General features: G+C 34.7%; 1 protein-coding gene across 1 annotated transcript; it reads left to right on the top strand.

Annotated features, from left to right (window-relative positions):
* Positions 1–6,327: 6,327 nt before the first annotated feature.
* LOC145106844 (basic helix-loop-helix (bHLH) DNA-binding superfamily protein) lies at positions 6,328–8,714 on the top strand. The gene is made up of 3 exons (XM_079043773.1): positions 6,328–6,561; positions 7,382–7,735; positions 8,420–8,714. The coding sequence occupies exons 1-3, from the start codon at positions 6,436–6,438 to the stop codon at positions 8,495–8,497; spliced, it is 558 nt and encodes a 185-aa protein (XP_078899899.1). The 5' UTR covers positions 6,328–6,435; the 3' UTR covers positions 8,498–8,714.
* The last annotated feature ends 9,937 nt before the right edge of the window (positions 8,715–18,651 follow it).

The raw sequence follows: 18,651 nt of genomic DNA, 5'->3' as shown, positions 1-18,651 counted from the left end.
GTCCCTTTCCGGGACCCTCCAATATATGTACCTGATCTGATCCCCTCTTCCCGATGTGTTCCAAATCGGCCCCTCGTTCTTGGCTCTAGAAATCATAACATTTAGGCTCTCGCACCCTGACCCACTCACCAGCTCAATCGTCAACGGCTGAACTGCAATAGTTGGAGCAACCTCTGCTCTAAACCAGGCTACTAACCATCCCCAAGAAATAGTCTCCAATCCCGAAAGTTCAATAGAACGCACAATCAATCCGTGTTGTCCGATATGAGAGATCCACGACGATCTCAAAACCCTGGTAGTCCTTCCACTAACTGGCTCACCACCGGAGCCGGGACCAGACCTTGGTCCTCCCTCATGTGTGCTCATTATCATCTGGAAAAGTAGTTATCCCCACTATCAGAGCATAACCAAGAATTCTCCTTCCCATAAGCTTCTTAGATTCTCCAAGACTCTCACTGATTCGAGTATGGATCCTTTTCTTTCAGTAGTACGGGTCCATACTAACTTCCACACCTATCCATACTTTCCTCAGCAATCCTCCTGAATCCTCCAACTCACCTACCCCACTGATGCACCAACTATCCGCTAAACAGCAGCACGATACTCATCGAAGCAACTCCTAGGCTCCCCCTAGGTTCCCAACCTCACCCTGCCATCAGCTGCTGAAGAACTCCCCATGATGCCAGCCATCCACCTCCTGGATATCGTCATATCCACTTAGTAGCTGAATCCCATCACTCAAGAGTTCCACAAAGCAGAAAGCAAGCAACATTCGTGCAGTAGCACTCTGATCCAAAGAACTGCCATAGAACATTCAGCCCACTTATCCCAACTCGTGCTATCGACATCCACGATCAAATTTTTAGGCAAAATTCTTCATACTAGATTTTTGGTCCAGCAAATCCTCGAAGCATAAATGCAATCGCATTTTGGTGAGAAACACGATCACATTTTTCATAAAACGTGTGTTTCGGGCGTGAACTCTTCATTTTCAACAAATCCAACCCAGGTTCCAACTTCATCCGGTATTTTAGCTCCATTAAGCTCCAAATATGTATCCAAAGCTGCTTCCAAAGTACCGCTCGACTCAAAATATCTGAAAATGACATAAAAACACGAGCAATACGAGAATTTTGACTAAATACATGAGCTAAACATTATTTAAACTAATGCATATGAAATAACATATAGTATGATGCAAAATAATAATAAAAACTATCCTAAAAGATGCATAAAATGGCATATATCAATCCCTCTATCTCCTAACGCCAAATTCTTCAAAGTCTTCAATAATCTAGATCCTACTCTCCCTGAGGCCAGGAGACTTCCTCTCGAGTTCAAACGTATATGTAAGTTTCATAAAAAAAAACAAAAGATATGTGAAAGAGATTTGGTAAAGTGAAAGGCCCCAATATATAATGAAGATCACATTGATTGTGAACTTGAAACCTAAAAATGTACATTTATTTGCAAAGGCTCTTCTGTAATCTTTAAGATCTTTAAATGTTATACTATATAGAGCTTTAAATATTTCTTTTGAGGTCTATTTCTTATAATAATTAGTTAATGAAAAAGAAGTTAAATTCTTTTAATTATCTAAGTTCAATGTAGGATCTTTAATGTGTTTTCTTGATTCCTAATCATTCTTTTTTCATTAATGATGTTTGATTTAATGTTGGTAGTTAGAGTAAGACAACCTTCAACTATATATAGATACGGATGTCAAAAAGTTTCATGGGACCCCATTGTCATCTTATATTAAATTCTAAAAATATTATCACTTACAAATGAGATGATATCATTAATGATTAATCAACTATTCAAAACATATAATTTAGTCATCGATAATTATTTACACATATATACCTTCCTAGTTCCCTATATTATCTGAAATTTGAAAATGTTTGTATTAACATTCAAATACATACTTTAACGTGTCATCCATTTATATGTAACATCCCAAAATACAACCCATTTTTGTTTTTGAAATTGGAGTATAGATCTTAGATAACTCCTTAATAAAAGATAGAACTCCATAGACTTAATTAAAATCAACCATGTCTCATCACATAATCATATAAAACCATAATATCCTCAAACTGCGGAAGCATAAATATTGTTTTGAAAATCATCATACATTAGATAAATACGAAATAAATAGATAGATGTCATGACCTCGAGAATGTCCAGATGTCGCAATCATGTCGGATTTTGTCCCTTTTCACACCAAAAGGTCGTGCTATCAAACATTAAGTAACTACTCTAAGCCTAGGGCTTAGTGAGAAATTTCATCATTCGTATGCAATTCATATAATAGCACTTGAACATCATGTAATAAATCACATATCACATATCATCAAATCACATAACATATGCTATCAAAAACATATCTACTTACTAGATCACCTAGATTTCATCTTAGAGGTTGTTCTCTAATTGTCCATTCCACGACCACTTCCCTCTCAGAGGCTTTTCGTGGACTAACACCCTAGCATCATATCATTCTACTTACTAATTCAACTAGATTCCTTCCGAGAGGCTTTTCTCTAGCTGACTAGTCCCCCAACTACTTATTTGAGAGTCTTAACATGGTCTAACATCCTAACATCACATAGTCCACATAATAAAAGAGTTCATGAAAACTCACTTAAATAGCAAATAAGATGTGGTAGTACAATAAACTCAGTGGCACCAAAACTTCCCTGAACCACTACACATTCATTTAACCCTAATTTAGCAATTAAGGTTTAATACTTAACTTCCTATTATGGTCTTGGTTAGGTTTTTTTTTTCCTAATTCTATTAGGCAAAGGACCAATTTGTCTCTCAACACATCATTTAAGATCTAAATCCATCCCAGATGACTAAAAGTTTAACTAGTCCAAAAGTCAACACGCAACGATCAATTGACACGACGCCGTGATCCAGTTTCTAGCTGCGTTGCAATCAACTCACGAAAAAACAGTCGCAAGACCCATTAATTTTTCTGTAACGCCACCAATCATTAGTCGCATCGCGTTTCACCTAGTAGAAACTCTTAACTCATTAAACACTTAATCTTTACAAATCAAGGCTTAGATTCCCATATTTGATTCTCTCTAGTGACTTAATGGATAGAGTTTCCAACTTTATCCATTCTTATGGCTAGATTAAACCAAATCTAAAACCCTAACTTGATTAAATCCATAAAATCTCATAATCTTGTGCATGAATGCAAAAGAACCCATGCATACTCATTTTTCTTCTTCCTAAAGTCCAGAAACATGCCCATTTGTAATCTAAAGTTTTGGAGTTACTCAAACTCTAAGAACATAAGGTCAATATGATTAAAAGTGACCAAAAAGCCAAAAGACAACCTAGATCTAACATATTCTGAAGTAAAGAAACAAACTTGATAACTTACAATGCTTAAGAGAAGGGTAGAATGTAGATTCTTCACTGAAAATTAACTCTCCAAGCTAAACAACTTTCCTTTTTCTTCATAATCTCTTTAAAAACTTCATAAACTCTCTAACAAGCAAGAAGAGGGATAGGGTTTCGTTTGGGAGGAAGGAGGCTATGGTTTAGAGAAATCCTAGAGGTTAGCATTCTTTAAATAAGGCTCAAAGCCTAAGTTTTAGGGTTTTGGGCCCTGGTTGTGCTGTAACGCGCGCCATTAAACGAACGTGTCGCTACTTATTAACGTATCCCGCGTCGCAACCTTCTATAAGTCGTGGCGCGACTTCGCTAAAAACCACATAACTCAAAACTTAACAATTCAACAAGAAATCAACTCATACCTAGAAAGTGGGGTCGAGCGTTACATTATATTATACATAATATTTTTTAAACTAGATATCTATTGATTTTTTTATGCTATTAAACAAAACATAGTTAGTTAAAAAGATTATTAATTTATCAACATGATCATGGATGAAAACATCACAAAATTCACTATATTTTGGATAATTATCACAAAATCTTTATATTTTGGAAACTTCTTAAAATCACTATTTTTAAATAACTATCACAAGGCCATTATATTTAAGTTTTTTTTTCTTTTTTTTTTTAAAAAAAATTGACACCTAGAATATGATGTCATCAGATAGTTTCATATCAACTTGTCACGTAATCAAAAGTGGCACATCAAAATGTCCTGAATAATCGGTTATATGGTCAGAATTATAATAAATTTATAAAATGAATGTCTAATTTAAGACTGGTAGGTGTGGGCAACACCCACACCGGCGTTATTGGGAAAAAGACAAAAAAAGGGCGTTATAAAATGTTATGGTGGTAACGGGGAGCAACGTGCAGGCTAATAACGCCTGATAACGGGAAAGGGGGGCGGTGTTCACGTGTTATAACACCTAATAACGCCCCTTGGGGCGTTGCCCATACCCACCTCTCTAAGAATAGAAAAACACAATATCACAATCCAATTTGTGTGAAAATGTTATGAGGAATTTTCCATTTTAATAATATAATAATAGCTGAGTAAGACAGGGTGTCAAGGTAATATTTGTTGATTAGAAACTAGGTGTGAGACCCATGTATTACATGAGGTTATTTAAAAAAAATTAAATATAAAATTTTAACAATTTGAGAAGTTTGAATTTATAAGAAAAATGAGAAAAATTTTAAATTATTAAAATTAATGAGGCTTTAATACATTGAATACATTACATATATAAACCTCTTCTAATAAATACCTTACATATATATTACCTTACATATTAAATGTGGAGTTTTAATTTAATAAAATGAAAAATACAATAAAATGATAAGTGGAAAATAGAAAATTCAAAAATTCTAGAAATGTCATGTATCCAAATAAAGGAAAAGATGACATGTGACAAAAAGATTTTGATTTATTATGGAGAATGATGATATATCTATTTATACTTTTTTATTAATCCATTAAAAAAAATAAATTGATTTTTATACTTTTTATTTTAGTTAAAAAGAACGAGTCATAACGATGGTTGTTAAAATTAAAAAACATGCCCATATCTGCTCTCATACCCTACTTGTCCATGTTTTCATCTGTAATTAGAAAATTCAAGATATATCGTAGAAAATAGTAATTTGTCTACAGCCAATTTAAAAGAAATTCTATCATATTAATGAAATTAATAACTGTTAGCAAGATAATAGCATCAATCAATTTTATAATGTGGAGCGGATTCTTGATGGTATGAACCAATCCATGCATGTTCTTACGAACATTTCCCGTTGGTTTGTTTTCACATTCAAGAAAGTACCAAGAAGATACTTCCATTTATTTCATTGGAGTGAAAAGTTGTATATATTTTTAACTTACTACCATAACTACCGGTGATTTCCACCCGGAACCCCATAGTTGAAATGATTTGATTTCTGATCAACTATGTTTCTTTATGACATATGTAAGGCGTTTTATAATGTTCAAATGAATACTAAAATTGGTTCATTTTTCTTTAGATGAGGAAGGGTTTTAGCCATGATGCTTGAGCCATCAATCAATTGTGTAATATAGTCTTTCAGATGTAAGAAATAAAGTCATATTAGTGGCGATTATGAAACAAAATGAAACCAACTATACAATATTAATAAAACCCAGGGTCCATATTTCCATCAAATATTAAAAAAGACTAAAATATGCACTTGATAAATCAAAGGGAGCATTTATGTAATTTTGTCTTGTTTATATCATTTTTTTTTCTTGTTTTCTTTAATTGCTTGCACAGTAGTGGGAGAATACATGATGTATTTTCACTGCTTATTTTTCAAGTCTCTTTTTCATTTGTCTCTCTGATCGTATCATGTAAAGCAAAACACATCATCGTTTTGTTCATATCGCATATAAAAATGTAAATATTCAACATACAGCATATAACTAGTAGTGATCAAATTACAATGACGTTACAAGTGATATTCTCCCAAACATGGAGGACCATAATGGTGTTTATAAGTGGGAAATAGAATTTTGGTAGTTGGAGTACTTGGGACTTGAATATCATAAATTATTTTCGGTTCCTAGAAAAAATCATTATAAAATGAAAGTAATCTCTCCTAGATATTTAGTTCCAACTGATCTTTTAGATCAACATACATGTCTTATTGACAATGGTTAAATATAGGTTTGTAATATCGTTTTTTATATAACGATTGCTTCTGAAACTTAACGAGAGAGGCATACGTTCAAGTGTCGAACTCGTAGCCATTGTTTCGAAAAACTTGACTGGTACATTAATACAATAATTGTCTGGAACTCTTTTTGATGCATGTGGGTCCCACAAAGTTTCTTGATTGGAGAAAAAAGTAATTTTTTTAGCTTTAATAAATCATTTGCATTCAATCTTTGTTGGTTTGCTGCCATCATAAAATGGCCAATTAGTGTGAAGTGTGAACATATATACATTAGTTGCAGCTATAAAACCAGTAACGATTCCATAACTTGTGAAGGCAGGCGTGATGGAATTCAACCCTAGTTCGTCGTCTTCTAGGGTTGACAGAAGAACTGTTGAGAAGAACAGAAGGATTCACATGAAGGCCCTCTATTCCAAGCTCCACTCTCTTGTTCCTCACAACTCTTCTAGGGTTTTACTCTCTCTCTCTCTCTCTCTCTCTCTCTCTCATGTATGTTCTGTAAGTACCATACATATCCACAGAAACTGACCACGGAATCGGGAACCACAGTACTCTAGAAACATATTTTTTAGATACCATCCATCTGAGTACACGTCTTTTATCATTCTTTAGGTAACACACAAGTCACAAGTGTAAGATAATTACAATTATCTTTGGATATTCCAACCACTGAATTTATCAACCAAGAGTCTTGCACATAAGATGTCTAATTTCTTTTTAGCATTTAGGATAAATTTTCTACAAATGATGTCGTGTTCCGTTTGAAATACTCAACTTTAAACATATGTGTGTAAAAATCTTTCATTTTACATAGCTGGACTTGTTTAATAACTGGTGACATGTTAAAACTCGTGCGTTACTATATGTAACTGAATGAGTAACAGGCATTTCCTAAAAAATGAAAAAATTAAAGAATTAATCTCTTTCCCTTCAAATATAAGCTTCACCATCCTCATCGGCATTCAAGAATACTGAAATTCAGCCACTAAAACCAAAGGCCATAGGGCCCAGAGGTATCAAATGTTGTTGGAAAGGTGTCCTCATGATATATGTTGACAGATCAAGTTCCGCTTGTGCTGAAGGTGCAGATTTAGGGGATGTCCGCATGTGGGTTAGCCATTCAAAAATAAAATAAAATAAAAACGCAAAGAGATCTTTTGGGGCTAATTTGCAGTGTTTAGGGCAAAATCTTGAAGTTTTTGGATTTCTTTTGGTGGGTTTAACGGTTTTCCCCCATGTTAATTACTTTTTACTCTTGTAAATGCTGCAGGAAGTGATATCACTGCCAGATCAACTACAAGAAGCTGCAAATTACATAAAGAAATTGCAAATAAAACTGGAGAAAATGAATGAAGAAAAGGATAATTTGATGGGAATCCAAAAACTGGAAATTAATCACGAAGACAAAAGTAAAAACTCGAATTTGATGGTGGGGCAACAAAGAATACCACTGATTGATGTTCGTGGAACTGGCTCGTCTCTTGAAGCAATTCTCATAACGGGGGTTGATTTTCAGTTCTTGTTCAGTGAAACGATTCGAGTGATTCATGAAGAAGGCTTCGATATCATAAATGCCACGTTTTCGATCATCAATGATACTGTTTTTCATACCATACATGCTCAGGTACATCCTTTTAATTTCTATACAGTCAAATCGAAAACATGTGTATTTTATTAAACATGCCATCCTTTTAGGATTTTTAGATTCTTAATTAATTGGTTCTACCATTTTGAACATATGGGCAAATATACTTAATTAATTGGTTCTACCATTTTGAACATATGGGCGATATATATTTGAATCTTTTTGCATGCATGTACATAATTGGAAAAAGAATTTTTCAGAAAGTACCTATTATTGTTGAATCAATCTAGAATTGACAAGTGCAAAAGAATGTATCTGTTGGATTCACATCTTTATTTTTAAAATTTAAATACAATTGCATTTTTAATAGGAAATAATGATATTGAAAAAAAAAAAAAAAACTATAACTTGATAAAGATTTTGTATTTTGTCGTAATTGAGGGTCTTTTGAGAGATACGAATGAATTAGCTAGTGATCGTTGCAAACTAACTGTAGTGTTTATTAATAAGACAACTAAAGTAGGGCATGGTAAGCGAATTTAGAAATTTAAAACAATTGTTCTGCAAAGAAACATACGACGATTATAATCGGCCGTTTTGGCATATTACAATGTTTCTTCTTTATCATTTCACTAGACTATACCGTGATGGTTAAAATAAATGTTATATTCATTTGAAACAGTTTATGTATTGATCAATGTCTTAAATGGTGCAAATTTACAGATTGGAGAGAATTATGCTCAAGAAAATGGTGTTTCAAGGATCATAGAGAGTCTGAATAGTATCGCGTTTGGCATTTGATTCTTACTTTTGTGCACCTGAAATTGTTGAGAAGATTTTAGGTGACATATGTATGGTTAGGATCTAGTCTTTTCTATATATCCACTTATAAATTGGAATATATCCAAATCCTCTATCAAATTATTTGCATATTTGCTTTCTTTAACTGCTATGAAATTAATATTTGAACCATGAAACTTTTGCCAAAATCTATTGCTATATATTTGGTTTTTGTTTATATGTTATAACAATTAATTCGTTAGTATATTAAATATATTACAATTGAAAATTTATGTTGGAGAAGTCAAATTAATTTGGCCACTTAATAGATATTTTTTTAGACTACTTAAATTAAAGTTATTATTAAATTCATATTTATTATGGAAATTATTTAAAAGAGTTGATCAACCAATTTTATCGATATTTTTTAGACTACTTAAATTAAAGTTATTATTAAATTCATATATACTTATCTTATGTGTTGAGTTTTCGATTTCATATCTTATGTGTTGAGTTTTCGATTTGATTGATTTGACTTAACATCTTGTATATTTATAAATCTCTCATAAATGGTATATCTCAATCTATATAAATACCCAATCAGAAACATTTTTTATAAATCAAAAACACGTACAAAGATTCGTGAGTCTTTTTGTTAAAGGAATATGAAAGCCTTTTGTTAAATAATTGGAAAACCAACCTATTGATCGGATCGAAAAATCTCAAAAATATAAAGTTTAAGCTTAGATGCATATGTCTTATTTAAGCTAACTAATAATTGATATAAGAGCATTAATATCTCTGAATATTAGGTTGGTTTTGGATATGTTAACCATCAATCTAAAACGCACATGTATATGTGCGTTTAGTCGTCTCGTTCTTGTCGGCGTTATCCTACTTGATCTGATGGTATGATATTGTGATTATTAAGTATTTTTCTTTATGTGTGTACACCACTACTAGAAAAATGTGGAGTTTCTTACAAAAAATATTGAGGACATAGAATTCCTCGGTATTTCCTACACATAACCCAGAAATTTCTGAGAAAATATCAAAAACTCGTTTTCCTTAGAAGTCACTTGGAAGTTTCTATGTTTTTCCTTAGTTAGCTCCTCCTTCATTTTTTTACAATTTTATAATTATAAACAAATCATGAGTTTCGAAGATAAATAAATAAATAAATAGAGAAGATAAAGGGTTTAAATTAAAGATATATATTTTTTGTCTAAGTTAACTGATTTTTGTTTTCATGATAAAGAGTTTATATATATATATATATATATATATATATATATATATATATATATATATATATATATATATATATATATATATATATATAGAGAGAGAGAGAGAGAGAGAGGTTCAAATGTTTCTCACATCTATTGTGTGCTAGAATACACCAATAAGAATTTAGTAAAAATTAAATTATTATTTAATCAAATAAAGATAGATATTAAATGATTTCCATAATTATATGTTATTAAATGATATCAATATTTATAATTCTTTTTTATTGAAACTACTTAAATTCGTCATTAATGTCAGCAATAATATTTCTTTCAAAATGAATTCGTATCTAGAAGAATGAGAGTGTATTCTAGCAGAATAAGAGTGTATTCTAGTAGAATACACTCTCGTTCTTCATATTTTATGCAACTTTATTGTATTTTAAGTGAGTGAGTCATGAAACAAAACACGAACCCATACATAAAAACCTAGATACGAATTTATTCTGAAAGAATGTTATTGCTGACATTAATGACGAATTGAATTAGTTTCCATAACAATAGAATTATAATTATGGATATCATTTAATATACATACAATTATGGAAATAATTTAATATCTATATTTATTTAATTAAATAATTATTTAATTTTACTAAAATGTTATTGGTGCATTCTAGCACATAATAAATGTAAGAAACATATTAACCTAGCCCTATATATATATATATATATATATATATATATATATATAAAGTGATTTAACTTATGAACAGTCCCAGTTTAGAGCTGCTTGCTTGGGTGGCTTGGCTCGACTCTATAAGTTTTGAGCTAGATGTTGTGACATTCATTTGTGTCACTGCTAGTCCATCCAATAGTTAATCCAAGTATTGCCCCCATCTACTTTTGGAGCCAATCACCATCATCTGGAATCCACCACTTCTTTTGATTTTTACTTTAATCTGTGAGAAATATCACTTTTCTTGCACCACGACCCGCTCCCCTTCCTCTCAGCCTCCACCACCACCTGTCGTCGACGCCGTCATTACACTCACAACTTCGAAGGTACATCGATTTTCTATTTCTTCATTTTTAACTGTGCGATTCCTCACATTTCTGCAATCGATCCAACACAATGATGGTAGCAAAATCTTAGTCGATTACGACCTCTACCGTCATTTCTTGATTTCAATTTTGGGATTAATCGAAGTTACGAAGCTATGTGCATCCATGGCACCAAGCGTCTCTGTCACAGCTGTGGTAAAATCATACGTGCATGACGAGGCCATGCTCTTGAAGGCTTACGATGAGTTGTCGGAGATATTAGGCTTAATGAAGGTATTATTGGTGGACTTTGATGAGGAGGATGATAACATCGTTGATGATTACATTAACTTTGAAGATGAACACATCGACAAAATCTAGGTATGATATTGCTTCCATTTGGGTTTGCTTTAGACTTACATCTTCACATGTCCTACAATTTGTGGTGTCTGATTTGGGTTTCCACCTTCAGTGGTCCAACATCAGCTATAAGGTTCTTCAAAAATTGTAGTGAAATTTTTGTCTTCATTGGTTGTGTAACGTCTCAAAAATAAGACCCAGAAATTTCATTTTTTATTTAATAAAACCAACATCCCAAAAACATCATCATAAAAATTCAGATAGAACAAATGTATCAATCATCATATCATATCAGAGTAAGTCACAAAATACGAAATTGAGTGGTGTAAGCTCTGCAATCATCCCGAGCTCTTCCCTTTGGAACCAAAAGTACCTGAAGCATAAATTGAAAACCGTAAGCACGAAGCTTAGTGAGTTCCCCAAAATACTACATACCATACATAAATAAACACATAACGGGCCCTGCCCAATGAGTGTATCGGGCCCCGCCCACACTCGCATAATGGGCCCCACTTACTGAGTGCCCGAACTCACATATCGAGCCCCGCCCAAACTCATATAATGGGCCCCGTCCAACATACAAATCATATAAGCACAAACATATACAAGAGACACACAAACATCTAGTATCCTAGCATCACTGATCATGAGCCGGCATTGGTGCCTTTGACCCGCTAAACATGGTGAGGAAACTCACCTCACACTGCCGAACCTCACAGAAAGAATCCCTGGCTGTTGGCCCGCTAAAATCTCTGCGCTAACAATTACAAAGTAACATCCAATTAATAATCGGATCCCGACACAGTGAAAGTCCAAACTAGGGTAAAAGTCCTTTTTACCCTTCCCTAACTTGGCCCAGGGCCAAAGCCCAATCCAAATATCCAAAAATCCTAATTCCAAAATAATTACCCAAAGCCCAATTATGGCCCAATTTTCCAAATTGGGCCTAAACCCCTTTTATGGGCCTTCAACCAAGATCCAATGAACCTCTTTATCCCAAAATAGTATTATGATGGCCCAACAAGGCCCTAATCATCCATAGTCCAATCTTGACCCAACACTATGAGCCCAAACCTTCTGAAGCCCAGCTGCTGAGTATGCGGGGCGTACTCAGCTCGTACACTAAGCGTACTCGCATGGAGGCTTGTACACACGGCGTACCAGCTTGTACGCCCAATGTACTCCCCAACTTTGTTAACCTTCCTTATTCAACACTTATTTGGTTAAGACTTCAACCCAAAACCTAGATCTGACTTCTCTAAGGTGGTTTATCACATAAAGTTGCCAACTTTATGTGCATGCATGGCTTAATGGGGCTTTAGAGCTCAAAATAACTTAACAAAGGGTCTTAACACATGCATGAGTCCATAAACACCTCCAAGATTGCATTTTTATGAACAAGGGAACCCCAAAATGCCCAGATCTACAAGGTTAGGCTTCTCAAACGACCCTAGCTCACAAGAACCAACCAAAATTGGGTAAAATGGCCATAAACAAGTCCAAAAGAAGATCCATACAAGGAGTTGTCAAGATAAGATCTTTATACCTCAAATGACTTGCAAAAGGAAGGATAATTCTGGATCTCTAAGCTTCACACCAAGCAATGCACCTTCAATCTTCTTCTATTCCTTCAAGATGAGTAATAAAACACCAACTTTTCTTCTTAAGAGCTCAAAGACACAAAATGATGGCTAAGTATCAAAATTTAGGGTTTAGAGCATATGGAGGCTGAGAAGAGGCCAAGCTCATGGGACTTAATGAGCTTATATAGGGGTTAAACCCTAAAAATTAGGGTTTCAAGATGGCCAGATTACCCCCAGCATATGAGGCTCGAATCCACGATCATACCCTCGCTAGTACACTAAGCGTACACTATGGTACGCCCCACGTACTAGCCACAAGGACCAAAAATGCAATATTTAAAATATGAGGGGCTAAAAGGAAACGTATCCAATTCAAGTGTTACAAGTTGTTTGATTAATACTATTATTCAGGGGTTTCTTTTACAAAATGACATAACAATTAATGCCTATTCAATTCAGTATCTTCAAACTCTGATGATGGAACAATTAATGGGTTTCCTTAGATGTGTACAGAGGAGCATTGTTGCTTAAATTTTTGTGTTGTAGACAACTGGAACATTCATTTAAGAAAGCTCATGGGAGTTTTTTTTCTCAAGACTATTTGTTGCTACTGTCAATTATATATATGTTCGTAAGTTGTAGTAACTTCAACGACATTGTAAAAGAGGGGTATGAAGGTAATTTCTAAATTTATAAATAATGCAGGAAATTCCTTCATGAACATTAGAGATACCGAAAAGAAAACACCGTAGCAAAGAAGGGTGGTCAAAGGCTATAAAGGTATTGTCTGTCTATCACTATTCACTAAAATACTTTAATTACCGTTTAACCAAAATCACCATTTTGAAACATGAGATAAAGGAAATTTTTTGATATATATCATATTGATTTGGGTATGATTTAGTTTCCATTTGGGTTTGATTTGGATTTCTATCTTCACCTACTACAACATCAGGTATAGGGTTCTTTCAAATTCCCAGTTAAACTTTTTTATTGATCTATAATTGTTGTTGGTTTACTTAAGCGGAAAACTAGCATTGTTTATTCCCATCGTTCATTTACTTTACTAACATCTTCTTAAATCGATTTGGTTGAAGCTATGGCCGTCTTTTTTATTTTTTTAATGTATAAAAAAGGTGTTCTGAAGAAATTAAAGAAGATCATATTCATATACTTGACTTCAAATCAACTCATTTTTTTTCCTTTCAAATATTTGAAACTTTTTTTGAGTTTACCTTTAAAGATCTGATCTGTTTGCTAAATTTTGTAGTTTATTGAACAATTTCATTTTTCAAGAAATGTCTACTTATGGTGTTAGTCTAGATGTTATCTATTTATAAGGTGATTCTTGTGATGGATTTTAGTATACTACAACATCCTATGGTGCACATACACCCTAAATATCTTGGATCTATGTTTTCACTAATTATACATGCAATGATGTTTCCAAGGTATTAAGCCTATAACTAGCATGCAATTGACATATACCATACAAGATACTAGTTAGGGTAACATACATTTTATGTAGCTTGAAGTCTCTATGTGTTTGGCCTTAAGAGCGTAGCCCTAATAGTGTGAAAGCCTCAAATGAAGTCATAACACATCATGAACAAAGGTGGAACTTGAGAGAGAATTCCATGCACCTAAAACACCCATGAACTCCAAGAACATGCATAGTAGCATTTTTGGCTATGAAGCAACCTATTTATATGGTGGATTCCAAGGGTCATGGGTATAACCCAAATCCATACCCATGGGTTTTATGATCCATGGTACATGTGGCCCAACTCTTTATGTATCCATACATAAACTTGGTCCAACATGGATCATAAGCCCAACACATATAAATATAACTAATTACCATAATTAGTCCCCATAGATTTAATTAGTCTCTTTTGATCACTAAATTAATTCCAAATTAATTCTTGATCAATACCAATTAAACCATATGATTTCATATTAATATATTAGAACTTATAATATATTAATAAATCATATATAACCTTCTCTCAAGAATCCATCCTAACAAATTGTCATGATGATATGCAACCCAAATGGACCATGCTACTCTCGGGTCAATTACATACCAATAATAGTTATGGGCTTAGACATCTAATCCAACAGTCTCCCACTTGGATAAGTCTAAAACTATTATTACAAGTAAGACTTCAAAACCCAACTAGCAATCGTAGCTCTTAAAAGTCGTTATCGAACTCTGACCTAGTCAATGACGTGTCCATTAGATAAGGGATCATATATTCCTCCATTATAGACATCAAATGGACTGAGACATGGATTATAATCATTCTCTCTGTCCATCTGTTGTTTCCCGATTTCCGATTTATGATGACCGACTAACTGAACAATCAAATCAGTCCAGGCCCGGCTGAGCACTTACGTTTGTCATCACTAAATCATCGAGGGGCCCACAAATATCGCTTTTATCCCTCCATGGGTAAAAGGAATGGATAAAATTCAACTCATATGCTTGTACTAACTACTTGCTGAATCATACACAAAGGCACGTTTTATAACATCAAGTTACTGATGCATTTTCGTATAATCAATGTACAACCAACTCATAGTCAACAAATCATATCTCTAGGTTTGAAGAATATAAGATATTATCGTCTCATGATCACTCGTGATAAAATCAATGAAGTGATTGAAATGAGCGTGGGTTTAATCCAATACTCAAATCTTATTCCAGGAGCACTCATGAATACTGCAGCTATGTCTAAAACATCTAGACATACTACAAACCCATTCATGACAGTCTTGCCTCAATACCTATTTCCAAAGTATGATCGATTGTGGACGGTTTGAATAACTTAGTTATTCGGGAAGTCAAAACATGGAAAGTGAAACACATGAATAATACTAATCCTATATGGCACCAATACTTGTGAGAGTAAATAAAACACCTTTTATTTAATCACCATATTGATTACTCATTATTCATTGTATAATGTTTCGAATAATCAACTTAATACTTGAATTAAAACAATAGTTGTCCCATACTCCAAGCATGCACACTATGTTTACCTATGGTCCTTTGTTTGTGGAATAGATCAATTGACAACATTTCAAATAATACTCATTTCACAATTCCAAATCCTTATCGCAAATGTAAGAATACAAGATTCTTTGCCATTTACTGAAATATGTTAGATTCTAAACTTATATGCATTGATCCTTTTGTAATGACTATGCGCAAAACCCACAAAGACTCGGCAACAGACATTACAAAGTATTCCAATGGAGAGCAATTCCATGGAAACGAAGTCTCACATTCAAAGTACATTCCTTTGAACATCATTCTTGCATTAAGTTTTCTAATCTTACACAGATTTAAAGAACAACTTCCACCTATGGAAACATTTCCATATTCCTATTTTGACTATCACTTCTGAACAAGAGTTGCCTCTTTTCAGAATATGTCAATATGGTCCTTTCAAAATTTACACCATACTTCCAACTGTCCATTAGCAACCAATCTTTGGTAAACCTCAGATTGTCCTCGACAATTGCTTAATCATATTAGTCATATCCAATTCTATTCCTTTTTCCCTCTTAATGCCCTAGGCATTTGGAAAATTTAGAACGGATGAATATTATAGCACATGTAATCAATCCTATATCCAAAGCATATGGGACACGATTCATGATGTCTCACATAAAGACATGATACTAGACCAGTCTTTTGCTATAATATTTCTATTTCTATTTGCCATGTTCTCATAATTCAGATTATGAAAAGGTATGTCGTAATCATAACCGAATTTTAGAACGCAATTAATGTAATCATGACTAAATTTGATTAAAGACTCACAATATAAGCTTTTAGAATTGGGATGAAGTATAATTTCCTCTCCCTTAATTATAGCAAAACAACTTTTCAAACCCTACAACTTTGCAAATTGACACTTTTGTTTTCTATAATTAATATTGCTAACTTACAACACCTAACATAATAATAATGCTCCCACTAACATGATAATTATTAGTATAACACTTATATAACATCCCAATTTTCAAGGCTAAAAATTTCATTTTTAATTAAGTGATCGTAGGAAATCATTTATCAAACATTGCTACTATTATATTAATTCATAAAACCATTACGTCGTGTCTCAAAACATATCATCGGATAATAGTAAATATCATAGTACAATCCCAGAAAACTCAATGCGGAAATCATGTGTGTGTGTGATGTGTCGCTACCACGCCGGCTCCTTCCCCTTCGCTGAATAGGTACCTGAAACAAAACTGAAAACTGTAAGCACGAAGCTTAGTGAGTTCCCCCATCATACCACATACCATACAATCATATAACATACATACTGTCAGTCATATCTGGGTGCCCGACCTACCCCTTCGGCATCTTTCAGCCGGTAACCACCTAGCATATCTGGGTGTTGGCCTCCCCTTCGGTCTCTTTCAAACGGTAACCTTGCCTAGCATATCTGGGTGCTGGCTTACCCCTTCGGTCCTCTCGACCGGTGACCTTGCCTAGCATATCTGGGTGCTGGCCTACCCCTTTGGCCCTCTCGGCCGGTCTATCACCTACAGTCACGTAATAATAATCTAACATAGCTGGGTACTAGACTACCCCTTCGGCCCTATCGGCGGGTAACTTGGGGACTATCTCCCCCTACTACTACCATCATCACGTAACATTATATCATGCTAGCACATAAAACATAACAGGAAGTAGCCAACCTAGATGAATATCACAAAGACAATCATCTAACATACAACTCCTATTGGTAGGCCGGCATTATGGTCGTAGACCCACCACTACTGGAAGGTAACTCACCTCGATGTCGTGTAGTGTCTGAACTGTCCTCGGCGTGAGGGTCGGCTCTCCTCGACTCCTCAATCCCTACACGACAACCCTCAAATCATCAAACAGAACAAACAACCCTAACCAGGGTCAATACCAAAACCAAGCAAGGTCAACATTGGTCAAAGTCAACACCCAGTTGACCTGACTCGCCGAGTTGGTCTACCAACTCGTCGAGTCCATACTCCACTAACCCGATCCAACCCCGACTCCACTCGTCGAGTCTAGCAAGAACTCGACGGGTTCTCCTTCATTCAAAACATCGGGACCATCTTCATCCGACTCGTCAAGTTCCTCCTTGAACTCGGCGAGTTCATCTACCTCATAAGAATGTGTCCGGTCTACGACTCGCCGAGTTGTATGAACAACTCGTCGAGTTCATCTTTAAAGATTGGGAGACTGCCTTGGACTCGCCGAGTCTGTTTATACCCTCGTCGAGTCCCATGATTCCCAGGTCCCTTTTCGTGTCTAAACATCCACAGTACTTCCTCCCTAACAACTGGTCCATCCACAGAAAGGATTTGGTGGTCAATACACTGCGACTCGCCGAGTCCCAAGAACAACTCGTCGAGTCCATCCTTGAGCAATACTATACATTCGATTTCAATGGGTCTTAACACCTCAAAACCATAGATCTGGATTCTAATGTCCATTTCATACATAAAGTTCCAAACTTCATACACATGCAAGGGGTCTTTGGCCCAAAAAGCCATAAAAGATGGCCTCCATGGTGCATTGGGTGTTCATGGCAACAAAATGGGCACCTTTGTGCCATAAAACCCCCCAATATACCTGGATCTAAAGCATACACTGACTTCCAACACTAAATCCCGAATACCACCTCTCTAGGGCTTAGAAAGATGAAGGAAAAGGCCTAAAAATCAAGATCTACAGACAAAGGTTCAGCTTCATACCTCCAATAAGCTGAAAATGAGCTCCAAACTCTGGATCTTCTCTTTTCCCCTTGGTCTCACAAGCTCCTTTCCTCTTCTCAAGCTTCACAACCCACCAAAAAGCACCAAAATGGCCTTAGAACACACAAAACGGGTAAGGTTTCGATATGATGTCTTCTGGGAGTATAAGGGATGATGGAGGCTGAGATAAGGTGTTTAA

The sequence above is a fragment of the Lactuca virosa genome, chromosome 4 (assembly GCF_052849685.1).
Source record: "Lactuca virosa cultivar CGN04683 chromosome 4, Lactuca_virosa_CGN04683_v6, whole genome shotgun sequence".
Lineage (NCBI taxonomy): Eukaryota > Viridiplantae > Streptophyta > Magnoliopsida > Asterales > Asteraceae > Lactuca > Lactuca virosa.
The sequence above is the reverse complement of the archived record's forward strand: the minus strand, read 5'-3'. Positions and strand labels throughout refer to the sequence as shown.